At 39.8% G+C, this 25,301-nt stretch overlaps 2 protein-coding genes across 3 annotated transcripts; both read right to left on the reverse strand.

Annotated features, from left to right (window-relative positions):
- Positions 1 to 853: 853 nt before the first annotated feature.
- LOC310963307 (phenolphthiocerol/phthiocerol polyketide synthase subunit C-like) lies at positions 854 to 9,919 on the reverse strand (the record flags this gene model as incomplete). Its single annotated transcript, XM_083936049.1, has 6 exons — positions 854 to 6,397; positions 6,638 to 6,819; positions 6,973 to 7,179; positions 8,332 to 8,492; positions 9,288 to 9,441; positions 9,862 to 9,919. 6 exons carry the CDS (start codon positions 9,917 to 9,919, stop codon positions 854 to 856), a joined length of 6,306 nt encoding a protein of 2,101 aa, XP_083792175.1.
- Positions 9,920 to 11,882: 1,963 nt separating this feature from the next.
- rdh12l (retinol dehydrogenase 12, like) lies at positions 11,883 to 24,219 on the reverse strand. 2 transcript variants are annotated; one of them, XM_083936296.1, is made up of 7 exons: positions 24,044 to 24,219; positions 18,394 to 18,509; positions 17,275 to 17,430; positions 17,077 to 17,181; positions 13,944 to 14,153; positions 13,662 to 13,854; positions 11,883 to 12,352 (listed from the first exon to the last, which is right to left on the reverse strand). In XM_083936296.1, exons 3-7 carry the CDS (start codon positions 17,414 to 17,416, stop codon positions 12,250 to 12,252), a joined length of 753 nt encoding a protein of 250 aa, XP_083792422.1. In that variant the 5' UTR covers positions 17,417 to 17,430; positions 18,394 to 18,509; positions 24,044 to 24,219; the 3' UTR covers positions 11,883 to 12,249. The 2 variants fall into 2 exon arrangements, with proteins under 2 accessions (XP_083792422.1, XP_083792421.1); XM_083936295.1 differs by lacking the exon at positions 24,044 to 24,219 and adding an exon at positions 18,747 to 18,886.
- Positions 24,220 to 25,301: the final 1,082 nt, after the last annotated feature.

Below are 25,301 nucleotides of genomic sequence, written 5' to 3' on the forward strand. Positions count from 1 at the left end.
GGTTACAATGTTTTAAATGTGATTCAGTATAGTAAATAATGTCTTGATTGATAGGAGGAACTGCTTATTTTGGATTTTCATTTCAGGAAAACAGTGCAATAAACACTTACATAATAGAAAACAATCTGTTTTCATTTTATGTGCATGTTTGTCCTTGTGGTGGCAATATCCATGTGATAAATTAATGGTTCAAACAGCAAAAGGTGTGGTAATAATACATGCCTCCAACTGAACATTAATGGGACGTGCCATAGTATCATGTTTTATTCCATCATCATCATCATAAAGGTGATAATCAATCAGAATCATTGAGCTGGCAGTGCTAACAACTGGCCATGACCTGTAAGAGATGAGTGAATGTAAAACAGGCAGATAAGAGCAAGTTGATGTTAATATTATGCTGAACCCTGTGGCAGATGTGAGCTTTAAAAATGAAAAAAAAAAACAGTGTACTTACATTAACATTTATACTTATATTTACATTTATTTACATTAATCATTTATCAACAATAATTGTGTATTAATGCTGACTGTTTTCACCATGAACATATCACTTAATACTGAGTGTGTAAAACTGTAAAATTGGGCATCTCTCCAAAACAGTTAAAAAATAACATGGGAATGGTTATAACAATGTAAAACTACAATACCAAAAGGAACAAAAACAACCAGAGGTTAATATTTACAAAAAAACAACAAAATAGGCAAAATACATTATGAACATGTAGCATTAACCCACTAATGCTTTTGTATTGCAATGGCAATCATACTCCTACTGAACAACATTTTTAATGACTGTAGTATCATGATGTTCTGATAACTGTTGTTTACATTTCTGTATCTGTTGTCATTTTTACAATCTGGTAGAAACACGCATGACTTCAGTGGGAAGAGACTCTTTCTTATCACTGAAACTTTTATCTTCACCTTCTTCACTCAGTATAGCTACTACTGTTGATAGGGTGGCATTGGGATCTAAAAGTTTCACCAAAGGGACATTCACACCTCTCTCCTGAAATATGAGGTTCTGCAGAGTCATGGCCTGCATGGAGTCGATGCCTAAGGACAAGAGAGGTGATTCATCTTTCAGCTCACTCTTATCCATGCCAATGGTTTCACAGAGCAGAGAGATGACATAATCTTTTGGTGAGACAGATTCAGCTTGTTTAGTTTGAGAGTCTGTCTCTTTGGATTTTTGGAAAGCTTCGTCTACCAATGCAGTCAGGCGCATGGTCAAGGCCGCATTTTGAGAGAGGATGTTGTACCTGATGTTTCTGAAGTGAAACCTGCAAACAGCCTGTTGGGGGCGATTGATCACAAGGCATTGCTCCAGACTCTTATGAATCTCAGCCACATCCAACACCATCATCCCCTTTGCCTCCAGAAACCGCTGGAAATGTTCCTTGTTTAAAAGGAGGCCGAGGTTTAGAGCTCCCCAGTTGATAGACTGTCCAGGCAGCCCGAGTTTGCGCCGGTACTGACAGAACATGTCAAGGAATGTGTTGGCTGCTGCATAGTTTGTTTGTGATGCATTTCCCAGAAATGCTGAGATTGAAGAGTAACACACAAAGTAGTCCAAATGACAATGCTGTGTTGCATGATGCAAATTCAGTGCACCATTTACTTTAGGTTTGAGAACTTTCTCATAAAGAGATCTGTCAAGGGTCTCAATCAACCCATCATGCAAGACAACTGCACTGTGAAACACTCCTCTGATTGGACAACCAGGGTATTTCTGGCCTATGACACCGATAACCTTGTGCACACACTCAGACACAGATATGTCACACTCCATGGTTGTGATGCAGTTTCCACACTGTTTCTCCAAATTGTGTATTTCTTCCTGCACATCTGGTGTGGGTTTTCTCCTGGAGAGTATGACGATGTACTCACCCCCTCTTTGCGAGATGAACTTGACAGTTTCAAAACCCAGACCAGAAAGACCCCCTGCAACTATGTACACCGCTCTCTTTCGGAAAAGCTGTTTTTTGGTTGCCAACAGTGGAATGTCAGACAGTGTATTGCTGTCATCTTTATCCAGAACAACAACAGCAAGCTTCTTTGAGTTGAAGTATGACTGTGATGGCTCTGATTCAAAGCTCTCAACGCTCTCAGATTTCACACTCTGAAAGGTACAGCTCTGAAGAGCAAATTTTCTGCTCAAGTTCAAGGATTTCAGCCATTGATAAATGTGTGGCCTTTGTGCACTCAAGGCTCCCTTTTGCAAAATGACTGGCATCTGAATTGTCTGCACATGAACACTTTCTTTTACACTTTGGAACACGTCCTGGGCTAGCAAACACTGCATCTGAGATTCACAGATGAATACAACATGTTGGACACCTGGGAAGTTGCACATTTTAGCAATCAGAGATTCATCAAATGGAGGCAGGATGACAAATACATCCATTTGATTGACATTTACAAAAGAGCCATTGCACTGTGTGCCAACAATCACATTCCAGCCTGACTTGTGAGCGGTGAGTGCCAAGACTTTCATCACAGCAGAATCAGGCACAGAGGATATGATTCCCAGATTATGTTTGGCTCTGGGCAAGGCTCGATGCAGAATCTCCCATGCAAGCACAAAGTAGGAAACACAGGGTGTTTTTCGAAGGACTGGGAACCGCTTGGTGCTGTAGCACACATCCTCTGGAACTCTGACTATGCTGGCTGCTACCACAGGGTAACAGGAAGCAACATGGTCGCCCACTTTCAATTTCCTTACATCTTTACCGACTGCTGTAATAATACCACTGAAATCAAGAGCAAGTAGCTTGTGTTTCTGTGATGAGTGTTTGTTCCAGTACAGTGTCCGGCCAAATTTCAGATGTGAATCACTGACAGGGAAGTAATCAGATGAATGAGCACATATCTTAGTGGGTTGAATTTCAACATACATACCACTAATTGGCTGGGTTTCCTCAAAGCGAATGGCACTAACTTGAGTTATTGAATGTGCTTCAGCTGTCTGAAGAATGCAGGGCTCAGATGTAGAGGTAAAACTGCCCTCTGAACTGTCAACGATTTCCGGTGGTGTACGAACAATGGAAGGTTTCAGAATCAGACCATCTTTTACCACCAACTCTGGGTACTTGCTGCAAGGATGCGATCTTAGAACCTCAGACAGAGCTGCGATATCTTTAGCAGAGATCGCACTTATGTCAATCAGCTGAAATGCAAGATCTGGTATCTCTGCAGCAAATGACCTTGTCATGCCAGCCAGAGCAAACCCTGGACTTATGTGGTCTACTGTGATGTCAGATGAACGGTAGGTGACTGCTCTGATGGAGTTTGCGAAGTGAATTCGCTTTAGCTCAAGGACTATCTGGCGGAAAGTTTCACAGCAGCTCGCAAAATTCTGCAGGACAACATCAGCTGCTAGGGAAGTGAGGTCTTCTTTGCCCCACAAAAATAAGACCTCATCAAAGTTTTTCTCGATAGCTGTGATATTGAGATTTGCCAAGAGAGAAGGAAACCCGTGGCTCAATATATCTTTTGCATGTGTGAATGAAACATATCTAGATCTCGAGTCCAAATATTGTTGCAGGCCTTTAGAAATCCCCATATGGTCACAGAAGACCAAGGCCTTAGGAGGAGGAGCAGGTGTGATGCCTTCAGGGATGACACTAAAGGCATTATGGTAGAAATACTCCTCAACCACATGTGAGCGACTGCCAAGGTACTTGATTATCACATGCTTAACCTCAACCAACACTCTTCCTTCTTTATCTGTAAAGCAGCCACAAATCTCAAAGTGATCAATGCCCACATCAATTGCTCTCAGATAGACAACCATCTCATCTTGCAAGGGATCAAACACTGTCAAACTTCCTATTTTGGCAGGAAATCCTGGTCTACCAGCAAAAATGTGCTCTACTGTAACTGGGAGAAGCTGCATCAGAAAATCCAGCACAACAGGATGGATGCAGTAGTCATGCAACTGAGATTGCAGTTCTTCTGGAACTGTGATATTTGCAAAAGCCTCCTTGAGATCTTCTCCATAGTGCACATCCCCCTTATTCTGGAAGACATCTCCATACTGAAAGCCTCCTTGGGAGAGATATCCATAGAACTCATGAGAGCTCACTACAGATTTACATCTTTTGTAGATGGAGCTTAGTGAAATGCACTGCTCCTCAATCAGTCTCTTTTTTGTTGAAGCCACTGTGCCTGACGCATACATTGCAGATGGGGAGAGTACCATGAACCTAGTTTCATTCTCTGTTTTCTCTAGTTGCACCTTCATTTCAGGTGAATTTTGGGTTAAAACAAATGGACTGTGAAAACTGACACTGAGCTGCAGTGAGCTGAGCGGTACTTTTGGTTTGGCACTGGCCATGAAAGCGGCTAAACCTAACTCAGCATAGAAGGCACCAGGGATGATAGGTATATTGTTGTGCTTGTGCTCTTTCAGGTAGAAAGAAGAGTCAGACATCAGATCACAGCTGAAAACATTGCTTTCACTTCCTGTCTGACAGAGCACAGGATGGTTACTTGTTGTGTTTTTCTGTGCCGCTCCAATGATAACATCTCTGTCTGAGCAATCAAACTGGTATTTTGGAATAGGAAGTGGCATTGTCTCAAATCCTCTGTAGAAGGTGTTCCAATTTACATGGACACCTAGTTCGAACAGCTTAGACACAACGGACATTATTGTTTCATGATCTTTTTCTGGCTGCACAGAGGCAAGAACAGATGTGTCATTACCCACAGATTCAATGATGTTTCTCTGTAGCGCCCTTCTTGGCCCTATCTCCACAAACACTGTATTCTTTTTTCCCTTAGTTGCTGACCTCACTGCTTGCTCAAAAGCTACTGGCTCGCGAATGTTTCTAGCCCAGTATTCACCTGTGCAGAAATCCCCCTGCTGGACTTCCTTGCCCGTTACTGTTGAGAACAACTCTGTGTCAAGATCATCCACCTGCAAGGAGCCAACTGTCTCCTCAATTTCTGACAGAATTGGGTCCATCATGTGGCTGTGGTAAGCAGCAGGGACATCCAGTACACGAAGGAACAGATTCTGACTGTTGGCTGAGTTGCTTAGCTCCTTATGGAAGCTCTCAATTGCATCTGCATCACCTGAGAGGGTGCAGGACTGCGGGCTGTTGAAAGCAGCAAGGCAAATCCTACCAGAGTAACAAGGCAGAAGAGCCGTTATCTCTGATACAGCCATGTTGCTGATCACAAGCATCTTCCCCCCAGTGACTTTGCTCTGGAGAGTGCTACGGATATAGATGACTTTTACCGCATCCTCAAGAGACAAGAGGCCAGAACAGTGAGCGGCTGCAACCTCGCCAACGGAGTGACCGAGTATTGCATCAGGCTTGACACCCCAGTGTCTGAGTAGGGTGGTAATGCCAGCTTGGATAGCAAATAGGAGCGGCTGGACAACGCGTGGGTTGTTGAAGTCACTACCTTCAAACTCACTCTCAAGTGTGTCCAAGATGTTTAGCATACTGAGTGTTTGGAAAATTTGTGCAATCTCTTTGATCTTATCCCTGAATACAGGCTCGTGTTTTAGTAGCTGTTTGCACATGCCATGGTAAGTGACACCATTTCCACAAAAGACAAACACTAACCTTGGATCTGAAGAAGATGGGCGAATATTTCTGCCTACAGTGGCACTTAACTTCTCTTTAAGATCGACTACAGAGGAAACAATGATGGCCTTTCTGTATTTATGCTTTAGGTGGCTCCGCCTACAAGCTGAGGTGTACACCAGAGATTCTAGATCAACTTGGCTATCTGCTTCTAACTGTTTAATGGTGTCTTCCATCATCAGAGTAAGAGATTTTGGTGAATTTGCAGACATAACAAAATACTTTGCCTGTTTCCCATAATTCTGTTGCTCAATGTGTGACTGTTTGTGCTGTTTGACAATGGCGTGTGCATTTGTTCCCCCAAAGCCAAAGTTGTTAACGCCTGCAATTCTTGCACATGAGGCTTCCCACTTTTCTGTTTCCTTAGGAATTTTAATGTTCAGGGCTTTGGCATCTACACTGGCAGTCTCATCAGAGTAGAAAACTGAGGGAACGATGGTCTCATGCTTCATCATTAAGAGAACCTTAATGAGTCCGGCCACTCCAGCTGCAGATTCTGTATGTCCAATGTTGCTCTTCACAGAGCCAATCCGCAGTGTCTCTGAACCAGGAGGTTTTGCTTTAGCAATGGTGTTTGAGATGCTTCCCGCCTCTGTTGGGTCTCCAACTGGGGTTCCAGTCCCATGTGCCTCTATGTACTGGACATTTGCAAGGTCAGACTCTGAGTAGATTCTACGCAGGAGTTCCTCTTGTTGTGTCATGGAGGGTTTTGTGATTGGGGTAACTGAGTGTCCATCTTGGTTGACTGCTGTTTTGCTGATGATACCCCAGATATGGTCATGGTCTTGTATAGCCTGTGAAGCAAATACAAGATTAAAAAGAAACAACACCTACTGTAGAGTATAATGTTTTTATCATTGTAAAGTATGCCGTATTGATATACAATTACCTGGGAACTGAATGTTATGCTCTTCATAGTAAGTATAAGTAAGTCAATCAGTCCTTTATTGATTTTGCTCTAATATCTTATATGGTTGCTTGTGTAATAAAAAGTAAACATTAAATACTGCACTTTTATTACTGCTTATCCGGACCTTTTTCAGCGGCTTCAGGAGAACGACACCACAGCCCTCCCCTCTACCATAACCATCTGCTCTGTTGGAGAATGGTTTGCTGGTTCCTTCAGGTGAGATCATCTTTGCTTTGCTGAGAGCAACAAACACCCTTGGCTCTATGATGCAGTTGACTCCACCACAAACAGCCATGTCACAATCGCCTGATAAGACAAAACAACATCTCAAATAATATTTGAATGCACTGTGCTTGTAAGTCAAACCACAATGCTATAGCATCACTTTCCATCAGAGTTACCTCAAAGGCAGCTCTAAAGTGTCTTTGAAAAGACTTTAGTTAGACATACTGTACAGACCTTGTTTAATGGATTGACAGGCGAGGTGAAGAGCCACAAGAGAAGAGGAGCAGGCACAATCTATGGACAGTGAGGGCCCAGTGAAGTTGAATATGTAGGAGACTCTGTTTGCTGCAATACTCATGGCAAGCCCCGTGCCAGTCCAGTGGTTGATCACATTTGGGTGTACGTGAGCAGCGTTTGTCTCATAATCTCTGTTCATGAGGCCTGTAATAAAAGCAACATTAAAACTGGTAATGAAAGTACAGAAACACCTGGTGCCTATCGCATGGATATTATTAAGATAAGTTATATTAATCAAGGTGTTATAGTAATAAATAAAATCTGATGGAAATATTACACAAAACTATAAAAAAGTCAGTTACTGATGTGATTGAAATTACAATTGCTTTGCACTTTAAAACACAGGACAAACACATTCTTTCTGTCCTCTTAAAGCAGAAGTTCTTTTATATGGACATAAAGCTCTAAAAACACACACACACGCACACACACACACACACGCACACACACACACACACACACACACACACACACACACACACACACACACACACACACACACACACACACACACACACACACACACACACACACACACACACACACACACACACACACACACACACACACACACACACACACACACACACACACACACACACACACAGCTCCTTGGTTGTCGTATCCTTTGATATAAGTGTTACTAATGTTACTGCCTTACCTTGTACGTCAACCAGCTGAACACTGACTTGTGTTTTCACAAATTTGAAAATGAACTAGTTCAGTTCATAGTTCAAAATTATAAATTAAGTTGGCAGTTCCAAAAATGAACTAGTTCATAGTTCTTTTGTTCAGTATGTTGCTGCAAGCTATTATTTAAAAACAAAATATTGCCACAGTCTATATAGAACCACAGACAGCAGTTATTTTAACAGTTTCAACACTAAAACTATGCGTCAGATTTCATCTTCATATCCAATTTTGAATATCCAACCAGGGTTCACATTAGAACTGAGGGGACAGCATTTCCACATTGTTGCTTACTACTTTGCTGCTGTCCATTCAGTCCACACAGGAGCAGCTGCAGCTTTCACACCTACAGTATATTCTCAAAACCAGGAGGAAACACTTGCTGCTGCTTGAATGGTCTTTTTAATGAGGAATTATAAAGAGAAAAACACGAGTTCATGAACTATCGTTCAATGATCACGTTCAACACTGGTTTTCATGTACTGTATTTTAAGCAAACTGCCCTCAGCTCTGGGTCTGTCTCCCTACCAGCCATGTGGTGTGTACCGGAGATGGGCCTTTTTCGTCAGAAAAATATTTTTACAGTTACAGTTTTTACTGACTTACCAAAAAACACTCCTGTCCTGGTGCCACTAGCCTTCTCCATGGGAATTCCAGCATTCTCCAACGCCCTGTAGACACACTGCAGGAGCTGCTTCTGCTGAGGGTCCATTTGTTCCACTTCACTGTCACTGATGCCGAAAAACTTGTGGTCAAATTCATTGAACCTGAAAACATTGAAAACCGTTTAACATGTTAATTGTCTAAAGCAAAATTACTTCACCTGGTGATGACATTTGTAAAAAAATGAGAAAATCAGAAGGGCTCTGTTGCTGTTTAAGCTGAGGCAATGTGAGAGAATTAAGACACACAACTTGGTGTTTTTAAGTGAACACAAAAGTTTTGAATTGTTTCAGAGCTGTATTTGTATGAGAAGACTACTCCTTGATTTCTGGTAATCTAAAATGTCTTCTATCATCTGTTTTTCTATATTAACCAATATTTATCATTTTCTTTTTCACTTAATATCTGAACATGTGTTAACCATGACCATGCACTCATTTCATTGTATACAATAACCTGTTTTAACCACACTTGGTCTTACTCAAGGCAAGTGCAATACAAGTGTCAGAAACAGGCTTATTTATGTTTACATCCCCTAATCAGTGACATCATCCACAAGTTACAAGGGTACAACTGAGTTCATCACAATCACTAAAGATCAGAAAAAAATAAGAGAAGATCATTTCTATCCATATATATTTGAGTATGTCCCAAAAATGTTCAGATGTCTCAATAACCCAGTTTAAACAAGACAGTTTAAAAAGGCTACAAAGAAATGCAAGCATTTGTTTTGTTTACAAAAATGCAAAGTTAGAAGCCTAAGCTGGTACAAATCCCTTTAAAAGATAATTTCATCAACAGGGAAAAAAAGATTATAAGACAATCTATATGCAGATATTTACAAAATACACAAATGGGCCTATCTAAATAGGCTCGATATTAAGGTTTAAAGATCATACCCGTCAATGAGAGCAGCCTTGGCCGTACGAGATTTACCGGCTTTGTTCTCATCGGCGTCATACCAGCCGGCCAGGTCAAATCTCTCTTTGGGAATTGGCACAGAACAGTTCCTCCCCTCAATCAGAACCTTCCAGAAATTGTCAAGCCCTTCTCCTGTTTGGAAAGATATATAGTGCTTAAAATACCAATCCTGGGACTATAAATTGTAGCAGATAGATCAGATGAAAAATTCTCCCGACTGGCAAACACAAGGTTATGGTGAAAAGGGTAGAAACCTTTGGCCACAGTAGCTTAATTTCAATAAAATAAAATGACACAACAATCTTTTTAGAATTACCAGGAATTAATTTAAACATCCCTGATGGTCGTTTAGAGGTTGGATGTGTCAAGCGAAAACATTTTAATCTGTACATTTCAGATCTGATCTAATAATGATGAGAATTACATTCAAAGGTATTGTTTATTTATCTTAATACACATTGCAGGAACTCTGTAAATGGAGTATTTCCAATAAAAATATGAAGAAACAAAAAAACAAAACCAAAACCATGTTCCCAAGCTCAAATGGCTTACCCCCTGGAAAGTTGCATCCAATGCCTACCACAGCAATACTGTCTGCAGCTTCTTCCATTGTGACTTAAACATCACTGAGAAAGAAAATCAAAAATCTTTACTGCACCATCACGCCAGCATCACATCCAGAAACAAATTTGTGTAGCATTCTTTAAAACCGTGTAATTAGTCACATTTCGTCACGAACCGGTGAATCCTTACATCCATTCTGTTTGCCTTTTTCCCCTCAGTGATGGTATCGCTGCCGGACTCGGCGCTTGATTCTTATAGCCAGCTTCTTTTCTTTATTAAACATTAATGATTGATTGTATGCGTGGCCATGGAGATGAAGGACTTCAGTGCACACATTTATGGCGCCTCGTAAATGATTAGACCAAGTTTAATGAGTAGATCAATATGTTATCCAACGATGGGGTGACTCTAGGTCTTGTTTTATTGAAACTTATCACAGTTATGACGTAACCAACCAACCAATTAATCAATCAAGGATATACAGTTTAAAATATATTCAACATTTTATACATTAACATAATTCATCCACATTTTACATCAAGTAACTGCCATTATTATTAAAAAAACTGAAATTTATGAGGCAACAATGTTATCATTACTCCAATACAATGCATACAGCACGTGTAAATTGAGAGCGTGGCCTTAATTTACCTTCCAGCTTTATGTTTTGATAAGGTACTTTGAGTTCAAGGTAAATGCATTCACATAGACTCTATTATCCTTCCTTTTTTCCACGTACTGCAAAATGCAATATGACCATCAATAACAGTGCATGCCTGCCTACATGTTAGCTTTGGACACATAATAATTACTCAATATATCGGGAAACAAAGACCACTTACTGTAAAAGCACATTTAGAAAAGATTATTTCTCTTTGTTAACTTATAAAGTACTCAAAGGTATTCTGTTGCATATCAGTTTTAAGTCACTAAAACCAATCAAAACTAACAGATAAAGTTTTTGGTTTGATAATTTGTTCGATAAATGGACTTTCGCTTTTTAAAGCAGAATCCTGGGTTGATTTTCCGATGGTCATCTTGGTCGCAGTTATCTCTGTTTTATTGACTTTATCAATCTGCTGCAGTCGCACAGAGATCAAACGATGGTATTGAAGTTATTAACTGTGGCTCTTTATTACTCTTAGAGGTAATATCAGGGCAAACGTGTTGGGAAGTGTTGGGAAAGGCAGCGGTTATATCAACAGTTACATCACGTTAGTTGACAAACACTACAGTATTTTTCTTAGCAGGGTCTGTGCCAAAAACATGTTAACATTTCATAATGACTTAATATGCTTTAAGTTGAATTTTAAAGTTAGAGCACCTTTTAAACTCCTGAATAAATCCATGATACAGTTCTTTAGTGTTGACCCCCCCCCCCCCCCCCCCCCAAAAAAAAAAAAAAAAAAAAAATACAGAACATGAAGAATTACAATTAAAATTCAGGAAATGACAACACTTTTTTGTCATGTTGCGGTGCTCATTTCATGTATTTCTTTGTATCCAATTATTTGAAACTCACTCACCAGTTCTGAAATCTATTAGAGCTGCATTCAGCACAAAGGTCTAAAAATGTTACAGGACTGCACACACCCTGCCAGTGCCAACCCTGTTTTGATAACTCCCCCCTCAGAGAGAAAAGGACTACGGGCCATCAAAACTAAGACACTATCAACAGCACTTACTGAAGAACAATCCGATTACTAAAAGGCTTCCCGACTCTGCACCAGAACTTTATGAATGAACCGACTAACACTGTATTTTGAAGCCCTTTATTCGTACTTTGCACTAAACTTCCCTCTTATACTGTTAATATCTTACTGCTACTGATGTATGAAGTGTTTTATAGGGTGGAGGTTTTGTATTATGTGTGTTTTATCTCTTATTACAGTATGTGTCATGACTGTCATTAGCAGACTGAGGCAAATTCCTAAAAATTAAAGTAAAGTATTCAACCTTGAGGAGCATGTAGAGACAAAAACCAAAGGCTGGAGTGTAACACTGGGTTTAATGACGTAAAATACAGAAACAGAAAAACTCATTTGTGACACCCTTTAATCTGACTCTTTACACATTTTCTTAATTACTCCAAAATTCTATCCAAATACCCACCACAAAGATTTATAAAAATAGTATTTTAGATTGCGCAAATTTCTGAAAATGGAATATTATTCACTTTATAATATATATTTTAATTAGAAATAGTGCCACGTTGTGCAAATAGACAAAGACATTTGAGAAGTGCTATACAGATATGTAACTACTATATTAAGATAATGTTTTGTAACATCATTTCTTGGCATGCTGTGTTAGTGAAATATATTGCAAGGAAACGCTGTGAGACTGTAAACTGATTATTTTAAATTCCAGATTGCCTCATTCCCACGTCACCGACAGCATCTGACAGCTCAACTCCCACAACTTCTGCGCCAGGACGTCGTCTTTCCCGGCCGCTGAGCAGCTGGCAGCAGCACAGTCGCTGTAAGCAAAGACATGCTGGATGAACAACGTGAAAGTTCCTCTCTGTATTCCATCATTAGATTTCTACGGTGTTTTGACTGGGAAGGGATTTTCTGGATTTATTGTGGGTAATATCTATTCAGCAATTGTAATTAGTAAATACGTTCTAATCAAGCCCCACCACAGGGACTTCCTGGTTGATCCAATAAGGAGGTGCCAAAAACTGCAGTTCTCAGAGTATCCACTAGGAGCGGGTTTCATAATAGAGCAGTTTCTCATTGACCCCCATGTTAAACAGGCCGTTTTCACAGCGTAATGAAACATATTTAAGGCCTGGTACAAAAAAACATGGTAGTCTGTATGTTTAGGTCATATCTCCATGACAACACTGAGGGGGGTGAATTTTTTTGTGCCAGGCTAGTTTTTTAATTTTATTGGAGGTTAAAGTTTATGAATAATTGGGGGCGTGGCCTCTTGAGTGACAGCTAGCCTCTGGACCTCACTTCTCCTTGGAGGTAAACGTCAGCCAGATGGATGTACCTCCCTCGCCCCAATGTCACATCAATGCCCTTTGTTGGTCAGAGGAAATGAGGCAGTCAAAGTCTGACAAGATGGAGACTCCTGTAGGCTAGGACGATTGGATCAAGTTGGGAGAACGGACCTCGATGTAGAGGCTCCGTCCATTTTTAATACAGTCTATTGCTGTGTCCCCAATCGCGCACTCCAGTGAGTGTACTGACATTCGTGCACTGTGTGCCCTAGGTGTTAACACAGTGAGTAAACTCAATTTCCCCAGTAAGTGCTGAAATCACACACTTCTGCCCTGCACTTATCGTAAATGACGATCGTATTACTTCTTCTGTTTATTTTTCCAAAAGCTTTTCCAACAACTCTTCTGGCTCAGCACACCGCCAAAAATCCTTGTGATCCTTTTTTTAAATGAATAAAGTGAATCTAGTTGTTGCCGCTCCGTTGTGCTGTTGTTCCGCCATTTTCCAGTTTGAATTTAGTCCCGCCTCTTCCGCTACGTAGTCAAAATGGCGGCGATTGAGAGCGTTGAGTGTTCAGCGATCCACACTCAAAGCTTTGGCCGTTTTTGAGTGTGCGACCAGAGAAATGCAGTACACTGCATTTTACCGACTTCCGGCGTGAACGCACTTCCACCCTCAAAAAAGTTGGTTTGAGGGTGGAAGTGCACGATTTGGGACACAGCATATGTTTCTAATCTATAAGCTAACTATTGTAGCCTTCTTCACCTCCAATTGTCCCCTTGACCTTTGTGATGATAACAGGAAATGTATGATGGACAATGTCTACATGTTTAATACCTGTAGTATCCACCGCTCTCTTTCTCCAGTGACGGTTCCACGGCGCAGTAAATGCTCGTCTGAGCTCCCTGGGAGGAGTTCTTAGTGAAAGGACTGACCATCTTCATGACAAACTGTTGAGGGCCGCTCAGATGACGCCATAAATCTGTCTGGACTACTCCAGGGTGGAGAGAATACGTTGTCACACCTGTGCCTGGAAGACAAGTTGATTCTGTTACTGTTACTGTATACGAGTGAAACAGCGTATGAATAAAATGACGGAGGTAAGGGCGTCGTGTACACCTTCTAGTCTCTTAGCCAGCGAGCGGGTGAAGAGAACATTGGCCAGCTTGCTCTGAGAGTAGGCGGAGTTCTTGTTGTAACTCTTCTCACTGTTGATATCCTCCAGATTGATGGAGCCCCAGGAGTGAGCCATGGAGGACACATTGACAATCCTGGCCGGCGCTGAACTTTTAATTAGGTCGATCAACAAATACGTCAACAGGAAGTGACCTAGAGAACGGGGAAATGCCTTTCATATTCAGTGCAGGGTTCGAGAAAGCAGTATTATGGCATAAGGAATATTTGAGAAAAATGTTGTTGCTGTGTTTCTAAGGGCGTACTCACAATGTCCTTCTGGCCGGGGCCAAAACCGTTTTTTCAGCTAAAGCGTAGTACCTTTAAGCAGTGTGAGTGCACCCGTTCCACGCACAACTGCGGCCAGCGGGCCGTCCACGGCCCGCTTGAAAGAGGTGGGCTTTAGCGGAGCCGTTTGCACATGTACGAGCACGAGCGTGCGCACGTGTACGAGCACGAGCACGAGCACGAGCCCTACAGCGGTAGCGTTATGTCCGCCTGTCCAGACATAGAAAATAGAAGGATGGACCATGCGCGGACATTTAACAACAACAACAATGGCGGTGAAAGGTTCACGTTGGTGTGATGCGGAGGTGGAGTGTTTACTGCAGATTTGGTCGGATGAAAATATTCAAAAACAGTCGACAAGACGCACAAAAACTCTGAGGTCTGTGGAAAGATTTGTAAACAAAGCCACACACACGCAATCAATGCGTGTAACGTGTTACGGCGTGAGGCGTATGGACAGCAAGAAGCATTGGCCGAGGCCCTGGCAGTGTGAGTACAAACGGGGCTGGGGCGCGGGGGGGAGAGGGAGGGGGGACCAGTACCCTAAAGCCCTGGTCGCGGTGCGGAAGGACAGTCTGAGTACGCCCTAATATTTAGCGTTATTTATAGTAAATAGGATGGACAAAATATAAGAATGGTCCAAACACTCATGTTTCTTTACAGAAAATAATTTTTAATTATTAGTCCCATTAGGATTTAAGTGCTTGTCTATTTCTTGGTCGTTTTCATGTGTTAAGTTTAGCCACCTTGGCTAAACAGACGCCCAGCATTCATTGTGGGAGATAAATGTCGGCCCATGACAGAAAAGAGAAGCTTTATTTATTCGGATATTTAAGAAACTACTGTATGTTGCAGAGAAAAAGCTTAAAAACAGAGTGGCAGGTGGTAACAAATAAGCCGGGTTGAGGAGATGTGAAAAAATGCTGCAATCCTATAAACACAGGACTGAGAAACATTAGAAACTGGACAGCTGCAAAATGGAAATATAACAGGTATCGATCCAAGTTTGGGCTTTTTTGTTGCTATGGTCCAATTAGAATCTCTCATTTTTTATTGTTTACTCTTTCCTCACAAACTCAACCTATTTCTACACATACTTTAATCATTTTTTTTTTGCCAGGCAGTGTGAGAGACTGTGAGAAAGCTATGTGGATTTTTAATGACATAATTTACAGACAAAGGAGTTATTAAAAGTGTGGTCTATAAACCTTGGCAGGGACAAATGTTCTGATGGCAGGGTCATAAACTGTATCGCACCGAGGGATTATTTGTCTTATCGGACACTAGCGCTGCAAGCTCTAATAAGATCAACACCAATAAATATTTAACAGCAAAAATGAATTTTCTGCTGAATAACAAAGTATTACAGAGATATATACAAGTACTGCTAGAATTCAGGAAAGTAATAGCAGTGTTAAAGTAACTCATTAAAAATGTTACAGCTAAAGTAATGTTACACACTTTACACATCAAATTCAAGACTTTCCAATGACTTTCCAGGCCCAATTCCCTTAAATTCAAGGACCCAAACGGCATAGTTTGAGACACCAATCAAGACAGATAGATGTCGATGATATCTGTTTTCAAAAACTTTCAAGGCATTGATCATCCCCCTCCCTCTAATATTCATAAGCTTTCAGGGATTTCAAGGATCCGTGGGAAGATTCCCACACCTTCTTAAACATCAAATTCAAGGACTCTTCAAAGACTTTCCAGGCCCACTGCCCTCAAATCAAGGAACCAACATGGCATAGTTTGTAGACAACGATCAAGACTGACCCATATCTATTTATGTTAATTTTCTAAAACTTTCAAGGCAAGGCAAGGCAAGGCAAGGCAACCCCCCCCCCCCCCCCCAAATTCAACTGTCAAGGATTACAAGGACCTGAAGGAACCATGAATATATGAGATTTAGTCGTCAACTGTAGGGAGAAAAAAACATTTAGACCCTTCACCGAATGGACATTGTGTGTACACTCTGACTCTTACATTTAAATTGAATGCTTTTTTAAGACCTTATCAAGATGATTTCATTCAACCAAATGTAAGGATTATTGGACATATGCAAGTATACAGAGAAGCAGTATATATCTACTCAAGTGTAGAGCTAGGTTTTATGTAAGAGTATTGTTACTAGAGTGGGTAAACTTGATTCACATGTTGGCAACAGTAAGTGGAAGTATAATTTCCAACTACAGTATCAGTGGCAGGTTTAATATCATAAATTTAGACTATCAAACAGAAGATCTTGACTCATTTTGACCAAAATAAATTAGATAAACGTATGTAGCAATTAATAATGTCAAATTTAAGACCTTTTAAGAACTTTTGGGGCTGGGATTGCCTCCACAAAGCTCTGACGCACCAGGCCCAAACTTGTAAATACTGACAATTTTCCGAGGACTCCGGCGTCTGATACCGACGCACTCGCATGTACACATTACAAGTTTGCAGCTATATTAATATTCTGAATGCTGAGTAGAGCTCTTTTAGGCCTACTATTTAGAGACTTTTAGTACCTACAGACCAGACAGCCTGAAGGTAAAGGCAAACCTTGGAGCTTCAGTTATTCACTTACGTTAGCAGTTCAACATGACTGAAAATCGAAATAATTGGAGTTCGTCTCATATAATTAACTCTGCAGAATAAATTCTATATGAACAGGACACCATATTACTCATAATTTGGGTGTTAAATCAAACACTAGGTGGAGTAGGTGGTGTATTAATCCATCCATTCTCTCACATCTTTTCCTCCTTACACAGGTAAGAGACTACATAGTTTAATTTACCAAAGTGATTGACTCCGATCTGCATCTCAAAGCCATCTGCTGTTTTCCCGTAAGGACAAACCATCACTCCAGCATTGTTGATGAGGATGTTGAGCTTCGGCTCTCCTGCGCAAAAAAAAAAAAAGGACGTTAACAAGTTACGGTTGTGCCTTTAAAGTCCCTTTAGTGTACATTTTTCTAAAGAATGAATGGGTTAACCTTTGATGATGGCTTCAGCGAATTCTCGAATGGACTTGCCATCTGCCAAGTCAAGTTTCATGCAAACAATGTTTTCGTTTCCTGATTTTTCAATGACTTCTTTTGCGGCGGCCTGTGCTCTCTCCATGTCCCTGCACGCCATGATGATCTTTGCCCCTGAAAAGAAAAATAAACAGCAGTCAGATACAAACATTCACGTGATACAGGTGCTGAGCAGCCCCTAGTGACAAAATGTGTGTACTGTATTACACAGAGAGACCGTTTCAACCTGGACAACAACAACAACAAAGTTTAGTTTAAAATGCAGGTTTTAAAACTCCAATATGTGACATGTCAATGTTTGAAGCAGCTGCATGGGGAATTATAAGTTTTATTACAATAAAAATAAAAAGTTTTGCGTTATTTATTCATATTAAGCTGCTATATATATATATATATATATATATATATATATATATATATATATATATATATATATATATATATATATATAAACAATAAACATATATTCCTATCAAATATTTTTTTACAATTTCTTGCATATTTATTTAATTTAATCAAAAACTATAGAAAAGTATTGATTATTTTAGTGTCCAAAATATATATTAATCAAGAATTAAATTCTTTAAAAAAAAAAGAAAAGAAATAGGCAAATAAAATATAATGAAGAAAGGAAAATTGAGAAAGAATAAATAAACAATCTTAATAAATAAACAGTCTAAATAAATATTCCTATCAAATATGTTTTTTTACAATTTCTTGCATATTTATTTAATTTAAACAAAAAGTATTGATATATTTTAATGTCCAAAATATATATTAATCCAGAATTTAAAAAAAGGAAAAATAAGCAAATAAAATAGAGTGAAAAGGGGAAATTAAGAAATAATGACTAAACAATCTAAATAAATAAACATATATTCCAATCAAATATTTTTTACAATTTCTTGCATTTTTATTTAATTTAATCAAAAATGATAGACAAGTATTGATTTATTTTAGTGTCCAAAATATAATTAATCCAGAATTTAAATAAAGAAATGAAGAGAGACTAAATAAACAATCGAAATAAATAAACAGTCTAAATAAATAAAGCTATGGTATGGGGGTCAGACCCACCTCTCCTCGCCAGGTCGACGGCGGTCTCTTTGCCGATGCCCGTGTTGGCCCCGGTGATGAGCACCGTGCTGCCATCCAGCCTGGCATCAGAGCACCAGGCGGCCCGGAACAGGTTTCTGGGGTGTTGAGAAACAAGTGTTACTCAACCTTTGACTCTACAAACAATGGGTGTGACATGAAGCACGACAGAGCAAACACACTTTCTACAAGGAAACATACACGTTTGCCCCCAACTAAGGCGAATAACACGTAATGGAGCTTCTGTATGACGTTATAATTAGCTAGTTCATTGGCTTGGTTTACCACCTGAGCATAACTTTAAACACCACTTTACATACAGCAGAAGTCCTCACCTCATAGCCTGCATCTCACTTCTTTACACCACTCGGCTGGTGTAACACTTAACTTAAAAAACAACTTAATAACAAATGTTTATTGTAACATTCAACCGCACCAGAACCCCACAAACTTCCTAAAAAAGCGTCCGTTGGTTGAATTTGGAAATCCGGAACTGTCACTAAACAGTCATGTGTGACCGGCCGGGATTTCAGCCAATCGGGAGCGATTCCGTTGCTCACGGACAACGCTGATTGGTCGAGCTCTAAGTCACGGGTTCCGCCGTTGTGGCGGGTGCGCTCGATTATAAATGAGGGCTGCCCCGGATGGGCGGGGAGCAAAGTTTACCCACTCACTAAAGGAAATACATAATTTTTTTTTGTCGTAATATTAATATTAATAATAATAATAATAATATTAATTTTACTTATTTGTTTAATTCAATTTAACGGATATGTTTATGTAATAATCAAGTGCAGTATAATTAACAAATAATGAAAAAAATATATATATAGTAAATAAAAAATACTAAAAAAGAATGGAAAATGTGCACAATAATATATGAAATATGTACAGCAGCCTACCTGTGTAATAGTAATAATAATAATAATAATAATAATTCATTTAATTTATATAGTGCTTTTCAGTGACCCAAAGATGCTTACAATGACATGAAAACGGAAAAAAACAAAACAAAAAAAGGGCTAATGACTGTGAGGGTGGGACAAGACAGCACAACAGTAAACAGAAGCAATAATGAAGGCAGCATAACAATAATAATAATAATAATAACAATAATAATAATAATAATAATAATAATAATAATAATAATAATAACAGTACAGACAGTTATTATTGCGTACACAGTTGTGTGTTTCAAAGCAAAGCACACAGTAAAATGTATTACTGCATAACCTCTATTAAAAAAAACTGGTGTGTTGTCTCAAAGGTACAGTTATTTATGATTGCAATGAATAAGATTATGTCCTATCCATAAAAAGCAACAAGCAAAACAAAGCGGTATTCCTCTCTCCAGCAGATGGCAGCCAATGACCATCTACCACCCTGAATCAGCTGAGGCCTGTCTCACTCTGACACCGGCCCTGTGTCACTGGGTTATGTCCGTACACAGATTAACAGGTTGGTATTTGGGTAAACCTTTGTCCTTGGCTGAGATCTCACTCTGCTGACAAATAATTTGCAGTAAATAGAAATGACCCGTCAAAGTTCACCAAAACACCATGAATGGTTCATTCATTCATACGTTACAGGCGTTATCACGGCCTACAGTTGGATTACAAGGTCACACAGAAGGTCATTGGGACAGGAAACACTGTGCCCGTCATCAGCTGATTGTGCGTAAGCAAACATTTCCTTCCCTTTTCTCCGGAATATCAGTCAGCAAAGGAGTGTATTGGTGTGTGTGTGTGTGTGTGTGTGTGTGTGTGTATGTGCAGAACAAAGACAGATAGGGGAGTGTGTTCATGTGAATGTAGGACATAATTGGATTCAAGCTGATTGGAAAAAACACCCAGGAGTCCAAGTTTTTGGACGTATGCTGATTGCATCCTCACGAGCCCCCACCTCCACTCTTTCACTTCCCTTCCCATGTTTATTTAAGCAACACGACGTGCTACGTGGGACAGGAAGTGGTTGTATGTGGCTGTTTATTAATTTATCATATCATATACAGTATGTCAACATCATTTGTTGTGATCGCCTCTCAGTTCATCACCTTGTTAAGTAACAGGTGCTCTGTGGTTCATCAGGTAACCAAACAAAAGTAAACATTGACTTTTATTGTTTTAAATTTAGACTTTATTATGCATAGCACAGTAACAATCTGCCCCCCCCCCCCCCCCCCCCTCTTCTGTTTGCTATTGTTGACGGGCTACCCATGGTTCTGTCATTAGTGGCAAAAAAACATCAGCCATAACAGTTTACCTTAGCTATTACTGGCGCCGCATTAGCAGCTTCCCAGAGGCCAAAGACAATGGACAGGCAGGAGGATGCCATGAATAAACTATGAGAACAATCCATTAGCTATAATGGGATTATTAACTTTACTTTGGCAGGTGGAGAGAAAGAGGATGCAGCTTTTATATTTTTATACAGACAAACACAAATAAACAAGTGGGAGAACGTCTTGTGTGGATATGACGGTGCAGGTTTGGGAGTAACTGGCTCAAAAGTAATTAATCTGCTGATTTTAACAAAGCACATCCAAGAAAAGTACTGAGGCACTGTAGTGCTAGGGCATGATATATTACTTCTTACTTAGTGAAAAGTGGTAAGGATAATGGCACTGTGCAGAATTCCATCATTAATATTGCACAGCAGCTTTGACTGGCTTTCCTCCTATAGAATTCAATGTCAGCGCCATAATAATAATAATAATAATAATAATAATAATAATAATAATAATAATAATAATAATAATAATAATAATAATAATAATAATACTATTGATAACGATATGGAAGGTTTTTCCACGGAAAAACTTTATTTATTTTGTTCAGTTTGTTTTTACAGAGCTAGCTGAGGAATAAAGTATACCTTAAAATGAGAAGAAGAATACAGCAAAAAAAAAAAATGAATCCACCAACACAGTACGACGCTTGAATTCATAAACAATACTTTTATTATCATGTGACTAGTCTATCGTTCTGATACATTTTACATATAGGGTTGAACTAAATTGATTGACATATAGCAGCTGTTTCCGTACTCTGAGGATAATAAGTTAAATATATACACAGCTTTGTCGAATACTTGATTCTGATTGGTATGCACACAGTCCTCAGCATAGACCCTGGAGGAGTATTTTTTTAAACAAATAAATCATTTTCTAAATCAATATTTTGTGTCACATTATTGATTTCTTCATGTGTGTGTACAGCGAGCGGGGTCATTATTATGAATGAAAAACCCTCAGGGTGATTCAATACCTGAAAATCCTCCATCACCAGGGTCCAGTCCGCAATAATACTCCCCTCCCTCTACATTACCCCTTACGTATAAACTATGAGGGGGGTACTTCTTTCAATAATACTTTCAAAATATGCATCATTCTGCACAGTGAAGGTTACACATCTAAGTGTAATTGAGAGGGACTTACTCTAACCATTAAAATGTAGTCATAATTTGAATAACTGCTCTGGAAAGGCCTTTGAAACTGACTTTGAAAGGCAGATTTGGCCGAAGGCTCCACAAACCTAGTGATTTAGAGAAGCACCACGTCTAAAAATAATCAGCCTCCTTTTCTTGCCCTTTAAAACAGGTCAGTTGCAAAGCTGGCAGAGTAAGCAGCCCAGCTGTTTACATTATAACAACATCATTCCAAGGTCACATCCCTCACACACACACACACACACACACACACACACACACACACACACACACACACACACACACACACACACAAACACACACACACAGGCGACCAGCAGTCTGGTTTATACAGTGACCTCTTATCTACAAAACCTCAAATTATCTGAAGCAGTGGGACGTGATAAACATCTCCAAGTGTCCTGTCTCACCGTTACCGTACAGTCAAATTATTACTTGTTCGTCCATCACTCGAATTCTGCTTAGTCTGGCTTCTTCTGCACACCCCCTGTCAAGCTTCTGTATTTAGTTTCTCACCCCCTTCGCCTCCCTCACCTCTTTGAGTGGTTACATAACACATAAACGGTGCCATTCATTTGCTCACAACGGTCCTCCTTACTGATCCAATCTCTGACGTGTAATGGCTTTTTAAACTGCTGCACCATTTCCCAGAGATACCAATCTATACCTTCATCATCACACTCTTTCTTTTTTTTTTTCCAACCAGATGACAGACTTCCTTCATCTCACAGATGCCCTGTTGACTGAGAAACGCTGTAGCACTTAGCTCCGCCAAATCAGTCCCCTTCATAATTGGGGCGAAATACTTTTTTCTCTCAAGTTCTTGTTTTCTCTTGAGAAAATCAACACAAAGATGCAGAAACTGCAGGGTTGTTTAAAGGTCGTCCTCTTTGATGCAGCCGAGTTGATTAATGTGCGTTTCCTCCCTCGTGTATCTAAACCATACAATAAATGTTGGACACAAAAAAAATTGTTAAGTTACATAACAGCTCCCCCTTAAAGGCTCAAATCTGCTTTTGGTTATAAATGTACAGTTTATGTTTGACCCTATATGCAGAGAACTGAATCTCCCCTCATGGATCGCTCTTAACCGCGATGCTGCATGATGACGTAGTATGAGGGTATATTACGAGACCCAAAATGCCATTTGGAGGGAGGTTAGGGTGGTGGACATGGATGGATTTCTGAACGGGCCTACTTGGCACAAGCCCCGGGGCCCAAAGGGTCAGGGGCCCTGACTCACAAAATGATGCTGTAAAAAAACAAAACACAAAACAATCACAGGCATGCTAGACCACAAACAAACACAAAATTACATTAAATGACAAAAAAGGGGGCAGAAAACAAGCAAACACATGCACAAAATGCGTACAAACTACCCACATGAACACAAAAAAGGACAAAAAGAAATTCTGACTCAGAACTATCACAGAAAGATAAAAAATTACAAACGCAAAACGACAACAAAAAGATGCAAAACTACTAAAAATAGATGTAAATGACTACAAAGTGACACAAAATGACTAAAATAAATGTAAAACAATCCCTAAAAATTATAAATACCTAAAAACAGATGCAGAACCACCACATAAAGATAAAAAAAATTACTAAAAACATGCAAAACGATGACAAAAAGATCCAAAATGACTGCAAAGGGACACAAAATCACTATAAATAGCTGCAAAATTACCACAAATAGATGCCAAACAGACAAAAATAGATGCAAAAGGACCGACAGTAGGCTCTTTGAGTTTGTGTTTCTTTGCCTGCTGTCTCATAATCCATCCATGATGGTGGGTGGTTTTAGTTCCTAAACCTAAACATGTAGTGTTGTTGCCTAAACCTAACCCAGTAGTGTCCGTTTTGTTTGAAATCTCAATGCGATGTTAAAAACAGCCTTCTGAAGCTGTTGGTAGGTGAAGCAGTAACCTTCTAACTCATATATGAGGCTGATTACACCCACTTCAAACCGGCGTGTAGAGCACAGACTAAACAGCAAATACAGAAAATCTCTCATGTGAAATCACCAAAATGGTTTGAACTTTTGCAGAATATTGCACACTCATTTTAGGCCACATCGCTCACAGTAAGAAACCGATCGAGAAGATATGTCTACAGGGCCTTTAATTCTGAAATCTACCAGAAAAGATGCATCAGTCATCTTTCTGCAGACACATGCACCCACCTTTCAGTTCCTTTCCTTTTCTATCCGTCTTTTGATCTTCACTGTTTCATCTTCGTGGCAGCATGAATCATCACAGCTAAACCCCTGTGTCACTTAGTCACAGAAAAATTGGGTAACAAAGACACAGCCTCAGTGTCGAGGGTGTGTTTCAACACCAGCCTTTAGCCACTGATGTGTTCGGGTTCTGTCCATCAAAGAGATACTTCAAGCTTATCGCAAGATGGCACTGCAATGAATTTAGGTTACGTTGCCCTTTGAGGGTGAGCAGACAGTCATTAGGACCCCACTATGAGCCCCAGGAAACAGCCGTTCAGAGCTATTTATAGAGCTGTCTCAAAGAGTTAATGCTGTAGTTCAGAGCTGTGCGAGTGTGCCTCTGCAGGGGACAAGGGTGGTCTGTTTTAATGGCTGCATTATGACATTTACAGCAGCATGCAATATAGAATCATACTGCAGTGTAAAAGCATGACATTATTTTCCAATATAAAGAATAATGTGCTTCATTTTATGCATTTAGTCGACTGTATCAAGAGAATCAGCTCCCATTGCAAAGATTATATTTTATCAAGATGTTTTCTTAAAGGAGAATTTGGCAATTAAGACTTCTACTGGTGACTGCCACAACATTGACAAATCTCCGAGGTTGCTCATGATGTCCTGTGCATAAATAATACATTCACTATCTTCACAAGTCTACAATTGTTTTAGCTCAGCTCAGGGAACAGGTTGGCGCTCTTCTGTTTCTTAACAGGTACCAAAACACCAAAAACAACTGGAAATCTCTACTGTCTTTTTTTTTTTAAAAAGGTTGTTTTGTTTACAATTTGGTCTCGTCTCAATATTTTTATTGTGACAGATGTGACATCTATAGGCTTTCCCACTGCTCTTAGCACCAGGCTAAAAGAAGCTTTTACACTGGCACAGTCCAAAGTGGGTTAACTCCGACTTTAGCCTTAGGGCTCGCTAACGGATTGGCAGCATTAGCACTGAATTTGCAGCATTAGCCAGTAAATATCAACTGAAAATGGAGCTAGAAGTTGCAAGTGCAAAACGGGGCTGAAGTCAGCATTAGTCACATATTCCAATGGACATTTAACCCAGGGTTAGTGGAAGTGCAGTGTGAATCATACAGCGCCAGCCTTCAGTTAACCCTAGGTTAAGAAAGTGTGTTTAAAGTGTGCACTGTGTCACGGTTCAAACGCAAACATATAAAGTGATAAAGAGGGATGAAAGATGAAGGATGCAGAAGGATAAGAGT

Source organism: Echiichthys vipera (genome assembly GCF_963691815.1).
Source record: "Echiichthys vipera genome assembly, chromosome: 21".
Classification (NCBI taxonomy): Eukaryota; Metazoa; Chordata; class Actinopteri; order Perciformes; family Trachinidae; genus Echiichthys; species Echiichthys vipera.